The sequence below is a fragment of the Neopelma chrysocephalum genome, unplaced genomic scaffold, assembly GCF_003984885.1.
Source record: "Neopelma chrysocephalum unplaced genomic scaffold, ASM398488v2 Primary Assembly neopelma1_186360, whole genome shotgun sequence".
Classification (NCBI taxonomy): domain Eukaryota; kingdom Metazoa; phylum Chordata; class Aves; order Passeriformes; family Pipridae; genus Neopelma; species Neopelma chrysocephalum.
Window position 1 is genome coordinate 9,697 of NW_020938940.1, and position 6,491 is coordinate 16,187.

A 6,491-nucleotide genomic window follows, 5' to 3' on the forward strand; every position below is an offset into this window, starting at 1 on the left:
GGAGCTGCCTCCCCAAACAACCCCAAATCCAGCAGCTCTAAGCATGTCAGGAGGGCTCAGGAAGGGATTAGGAAGGGATTAAGAGGAAAATCTTTTACCAGGAGCTGTCCCTGTGCTGGACTCAGGGGAACATCACCAGGAGCCACAGCTCCCAGCAGGGCTTGGGGAGGGGGGAGACACAGGCCACCCCCAGCTCAGACACCCTGACAAAGTCCCAGTTTGGTGATAAAAACGGGCTTGTTGGGATAATTCACAGAAGAGGCCCATTAGCTGGACAAATCTGCTTAAGGGAGTGAAAGAGGAGGACTAATCACTCTGGGCTGAAGGCTTGGGATAATCTCCCAAGGAGCAAATAATTGGGCATTAAGGTGGGGGGGATGGAGGCTCTGAGCAGCCTGTGGATCAGTCCTGGCCCTGTGGATCAGTCCTGGCTCTGGGGGCTTCCCCATGGGAACCACGTGGAGAAACAGCACAGCCCCCAGTGCCACGGGGCTCCCAGGGTCCCCCCGGAGAGGGTCCTGGATCCACCAGGGAACGGGTATGGGAGGTTTGGGGGCTTCCAGGGGGCCCCAGTGCCTCCAGGGCAGCCCGGGACAGGTGTCCTGGGAAGGGGAGGAGAGGGGGGGACAGGGAGGATGAGGTCCTCCCACAGGAATAGGAGGCTGCACGAGGCAGCCTGAGCACCATTCAGAGGCAGCCTGAGCACCATTCACCTGGGTCCAACAGCCAGACAAACAGATAAACGTGTCCCTGTCCCGGCACTGGAGTCGGGGCTCATTCCCAGCAGCCCCAGGACTGCATCCAGAGCCAAACCTGCAGCATTTGGCACTGGGGAGGGTCAGCCCAGATAGGCACTGTCACAGCCCAGGGCACAGGACCCAGCACAGCCCAGGGCACAGGATCTGGCATAACCCAGGGCACCGTCCCTGCCATGGAAATCACCATCAATGTGGTTTTCACAAGGTCAACGCTCCCAGCCCCAGATGGTGCAGCTGGAACACTGGAGAGGAGCAGATCCCACAGCAGGACCCAACAACCTTTGTGGGACCTGCTGCCACCCCCACCGGGACACCAGCGCTCAGGTAACCCAGGTAACCCGGGTGCAGGACACTCCACTGCTCCCTGCTCCATCCCTGTCCCGGGGAGGGGCCGTGCTCCAACAGCAGCTCAGGAAGGAGATGGCTGAGGAGCTTGTCCTTCCCATGGCCCTTCCCGCTGTCGGGACACAGCCAGGGCCGGTGGTATCATCCTGATTTGGGGGTGGTTTAAGGGCACTGTGCTGGGGGGACTCATCTCCCTCTGCTCAGGAGCTGGGGGGACCCACACGGGTGCTCAGGGGATGGCTGATGGATGCCCCGTCCCATTTCCCCCTTTTCTCCTGCCCCCACATGCTCCTCCCTTCCTACCCCGGCCAGGGGACCCTGGTGCCCGGGGCAGTGACATTGCCCGGGGGGAAATGCTCCCCGAGGCCAGGATGGCTGTCTGGGCACAGGGACCCAATGGTCCCTGTGTGCCCCTTCCAAGGGATGTCCCATGGTCATAAAGTAACTGGTGGATGAACCCCAGTGTGCTCATGGCACCCACTGGCACTGGGAGACCAGTAAGAACCTCCTGACCAACTGGGGACTCTCCCGCTTGTCGTCCCCATACACCAGGTCCTGCAGTCTCCGCTGCTCCCGAATTCCCAGCACAGACCTGTGACAGTCCCGAGGTTCTGGCAGGGCCAGGAGGGAACTTACAGATGTCCCGAGCCTGGAAGGTCTGAATTTACTGAGAATTGTATGAACTTACCTTACAGCTCGAGGTTTGTTCCCACAGTCTGAGCACAAAGCACGGCTACAGCTCAACCCCCTGAGCTCCAGCCCGTGGCCAAAGGTGTGGGGCTTCACCTGCGGCAGCTGGAGGCAGCCAGAGGTCATGGAACATGGAACAGTTTGGGTTGGGAGGGACATTAAAGCTCATCTCCTTCCACCAGAGCTGGCCCAGGTGAAGGTGAGTGTCAGAGCTGGCCCCAAGTGAAGGTGACACCACTGGAGCTGCCCCAGGCCCCTTCACCTGCTATCACCTGCTGTCACCTGCTGCAGTGGCGCTGGGAGAGGGGACACGACCCAGCACGAACCAGTGCTGGACCGAGAACTCACTGTGACACACCAGGAGGTGACAGGAGCAGCTGGAGCACGTCCCTTCCTGCCCCGTGCTGTGCCTGGGCTCCCACAACACCCCCGAGCCCGCCCCAGCCCGGTGAGCCCCCAGGAGCTGTGCGCCCCACAGCACTCAGTTTGGATCACACACAGCTAATTCCACGTTCCCAATGTTTATTCCTCCCCCACCTCTCCCCGCGGGTGTCAGAACTTCTGGAACTGCTTCTTGGTGCCCGCGGCCTTGGTCACCTTGAGCACGTTGAAGCGCACGGTCTTGCTGAGCGGGCGGCACTCGCCCACTGTCACGATGTCCCCGATCTGCACGTCCCTGCAAGGACACCAGGGGGGGTCAGGGGCTCCCGGGGCTCCCCCGTCCCTCAGAACCCCAAACCTGGCCCTTCTCCCCAGGAGGGAGCACAGAGCTCCCACAGGTACTGCCCAGAACCTGCCCCGTGGTTCAGCACATGCCAGTGGCGTTGTCAGCAGCCCCTCAGACTGGGGACTCTGCAGACCATCGTGAGTTTGGACATCATCACCTGGGAGCAGATTCCTGTGAGGAGCTGGGCCATGAACCCACCCGTGTCCCACCCAGGTGTGTCCTCACTGCAGCTTGTGTGAGCTCAGCACCACACACAGCCAATGGGGACAGCTGTGGGGACAACCCCAGCACAGCTGGCACAGCCCAGGCACACCTGCACACATGGGGACAGGGACACAAGAACAGCTGCACACCCCTGGAGCAGGGGGACAGGGACAGAGGGACAGCTGCTCACCCTGGAGCAGGGGCACAGGGACAGAGGGACAGCTGCCCCCCCTGGAGCAGGGGGACAGGGGCACACAGGGACACCTGCACAACCCTAGAGCAGGGGGACAGGGGCACAGGGACAGCTGCTCACCCTGGAGCAGGGGGACAGGGGCACACAGGGACACCTGCACAACCCTAGAGCAGGGGGACAGGGGCACAGGGACAGCTGCTAACCCTGGAGCAGGGGCACAGGGACAGAGGGACAGCTGCTCACCCTGGAGCAGCGGGACAGGGGCACAGGGCCAGCTGCACACCCCTGGAGCAGGGGGACAGGGGCACAGGGACAGCTGCACACCCCTGGAGCAGGGGGACAGGGGCACAGGGCCAGCAGCACACACCTGAAGCAGGGGGAGAGGTGCACAGACATGTTCTTGTGGCGCTTCTCGAAGCGGTTGTACTTGCGGATGTAGTGCAGGTAATCGCGGCGGATCACGATCGTGCGCTGCATCTTCATCTTGGTCACCACACCTGGGCCGCGGGGGACAGGGGAACAGGTATTCCACCGTGTTTACCTGAATCCCAAACCCTAACCTCCCTCTGGGGTGCTCAGTGCCCTGCCAGGCCATGGGGCAGCTGCTCCCTCCCTGCCGGGCCACGCCCTCCCCGTTTCTGTCACAAACCCAATTATGGCCCTTTTTTAAGCCCTTCTAACACACTCTCTAGTGCTTCCTGCACCACCTGCTCCTGCCCCCCAGGCACAGCACACCCGGGGGGTCCCTGCCAGCACCTGGTCCTGTCGCCTGCATCAGTGAAGCCAAGAGGCAGCGTCGTCAGGCCCGTGGTGGGCTCAGCAGACCATCGTGAGATCGGCATCATCTGCGGCTCCAGGACCAGGGCGGGGACAGGCACCCGGGGGGTCACCTGCCCCAGGGACCTCAGGGCTGATTACCTGCCCCAGGACTCCCCTCGGGGATGTCCCATCTCACCTGAGAGGATGCGGCCCCGGATAGAGACATTCCCGGTGAACGGACACTTCTTGTCGATGTAGGTGCCCTCGATGGCCTGCAAGGACAGGGGGGTGCCAGGTGAGTGGACACGGCTCAGGTGACACTGGAGCTCAGGGGACACTCATTACAGCAAGGAACCATGGGGTGGTCCAGGTGGGAATACTGGCTCTCACCAGCACCACCGCTGCCCCTTCCCAAGTGCCATGCCCACCCTGGGCAGGGCCCTCCTGGGGGCACAGCCGGGGGTCACACAGGCCCTGCCCAGGGCCCCCTCACCTCCTTGGGGGTCTTGAAGCCCAGCCCCACGTTGCGGTAATAGCGGGGCAGCTTCTCCTTGCCGCCCTCGCCCAGCAGCACCCGCTTTTTGTTCTGGAAGATCGTCGGCTGCTTCTGGTACGCGCGTTCCGTCTGCAGGGGGCGGGGTGGGGTCAGCGTGGGGCCGGGAACGGGACCCTCAGCACCGGGCTCAGGGACCCTCAGCACCGGCCTGGAGCCGGCCCTGGCCCCGGGGAACTGAGGCCCTCCCCCCTGGCCCCGGGGGAACAGAGACCTCACACAACCCCGGGGCACCGGTCCCGGGCCCTCCCCCAAACCCTCGAGGCACCAGGACCCTCCCTCCCCCTTCCCCAAACCCCGAGTCACCAAGACCCACCCCATAAAACCCCGGGGAGCACCGAGACCTCCCCCAGCCCCGGGGCACGGGAACCTCTGCCCCCACCCCAAACCGGTGGGGCACCGAGGTTCCGCCCCCTTCGCCCCTCCATCCCGGGGACACGGGCCCATCTCCTGCCCCCCGCCCCAAAACCCCAGGGCACCGAAACTCCCTCCCCTCCCAAACCCGCGGGACACCGGGGGACCCTTCCCCGCCACCCCAGGACCGGCCATCCGTCGCCCCCACCCCAAAACTCCAAGCCCCGGGACACCCCTCTCCCACTCCCAGCCCCGGGGCGCGGGTCCCTCTCCCGAGACTCCCTCTCGGCGTCCCGCCACAAAACCCCAGGGCCGGACCCCCCCCCCCGCGCGCCGCTCCCGCCGCCCCTCTCGGGCCGAGGCCGCCTCCCCCGCGCCCCGCTGGCCGGTGCGGCGCCCCGGGGGGTGTCCCTGGGGGTGCCCCGGGGCCGTGCCGGGGGGTCCCGGCGGAGCCCCCTCAGCGCCCACCTGCGTGTCCGCCATCTTGGCGCGCGCGGCCGGAAAGAGGCCGCGGAGCACGCGCGGCGCGGGTTAACCCGGGGGCGGGGCCAGGGGCGGCAGCGACGTCACGCTGCGTGCGACGTCACTCGGCGTGTGATGTCACGGGCCCCGTCGGGTGGAAGGTGACGGGGAAATGGGGCCGGAGATGGAGAACTCGGGACCGGTCACTGCGGGGGAACCTCCGCCCCGAGCCCCGGCACCCAGCCCAGAGCACCGAGTGCCACGGCCGGGCCTTCCTCGGACACCTCCACCACTTCCCTGGGCAGCCCCTGCCGAGGCCTCACCACCCTTTCCAGCAGGAAATTCCTCCTCCTGGCCAACCTGAGCCTCCCCTGGCACAGCTGGAGGCCGTTCCCTCTCCTCCTGTCCCTTGTTCCCTGGGAGCAGAGCCCGACCCCCCCCGGCTCCCCCCTCCTGTCAGGGGGTTGCAGAGCCGGAAGGTCCCCCCTGAGCCTCCTTTGCTCCAGGCTGAGCCCCCCCAGCTCCCTCAGCCCCTCCTGCTGCTCCAGCCCCTTCCCAGCTCCGTTCCCTTCCCTGCACACGCTCCAGCCCCTCTGTGTCTCTCTTGTGAGGGCCCAGACCTGGACACAGCCCTGGAGGTCCCTCAGCAGTGCCAGCACAGGGGCACAAAATCACTCACACAGTCCTGCTGGCCACGCTGTTTCTCACACAGAAATTACCTCACCTGGGCTGAAAACCTGACCTGGAGCTAAAGGGATGACTGGGAGTTGCTCACAATCGATTGGGAACTAGGAAAAAGTCTCATCCACAGGGATGTGAGGGCTGGAACAGGGCATGGTGGGGGCAGGACCCCCGGATTCCAGCCCCTGGCCAGCTCCTCAGCGGAGGGGAGGTGCCACTGGGATCTAACCACAGCGGGTTCATCTCCCTGCACTATTATTTGCTATCACTTCGTCCCGTTGATTCCCAGCCCTGGTGTGCAGCTGGAGCCCCAGAGCCAGGCTCTGCATTGCTGGGTGGGTGACCTTCCATACTCCTGGGGAAGAAAAGGCTGGAATAAAGCCCACCCTGCTCCCCCTCCCCAGTGTTTCCATGCTGTAGAACTGGAGAAAAGCTGCAGTGGACACACCGAGTGACTGCAACAAAAACATGAACTACTGGAATGGAAAATATGGATGCTCTCCAGCCACGGCTCCTGCAGGACATGGAGGGGTAAACAGGACACCCTGGGGCACCCATCAGTCCTGGGGGAGTGGGCAGTGCCCCCCAGTGCCCCCCAACAGCCTGGGAGGTGCCACCACTGGGGCCCCATCCCTTTTATCCCCTTCATCCTCATCCCATCCAATCCCACCTCTATTCCCATCTTCATCCTCCTCATCCCAACCCCACTTCCATCCAACCTGCATCATCCCCATCCCTAACCCCATCCATCCCCACCTCCGTCCT

General features: G+C 64.4%; 1 protein-coding gene and 2 non-coding genes across 3 annotated transcripts; all 3 read right to left on the reverse strand.

Moving 5' to 3' along the window:
- Positions 1 to 2,295: 2,295 nt before the first annotated feature.
- On the reverse strand, positions 2,296 to 5,154 carry LOC113962957 (40S ribosomal protein S11). The gene is made up of 5 exons (XM_027673750.1): positions 5,052 to 5,154; positions 4,170 to 4,301; positions 3,873 to 3,948; positions 3,285 to 3,414; positions 2,296 to 2,469 (listed from the first exon to the last, which is right to left on the reverse strand). The coding sequence occupies exons 1-5, from the start codon at positions 5,064 to 5,066 to the stop codon at positions 2,346 to 2,348; spliced, it is 477 nt and encodes a 158-aa protein (XP_027529551.1). The 5' UTR covers positions 5,067 to 5,154; the 3' UTR covers positions 2,296 to 2,345.
- On the reverse strand, positions 2,590 to 2,679 carry LOC113962958. The gene has a single exon (XR_003532614.1). It is a non-coding gene; the product is annotated as a small nucleolar RNA SNORD35 (small nucleolar RNA).
- Positions 3,683 to 3,767, reverse strand: LOC113962959. Its single transcript, XR_003532615.1, has one exon. It is a non-coding gene; the product is annotated as a small nucleolar RNA SNORD35 (small nucleolar RNA).
- Positions 5,155 to 6,491: the final 1,337 nt, after the last annotated feature.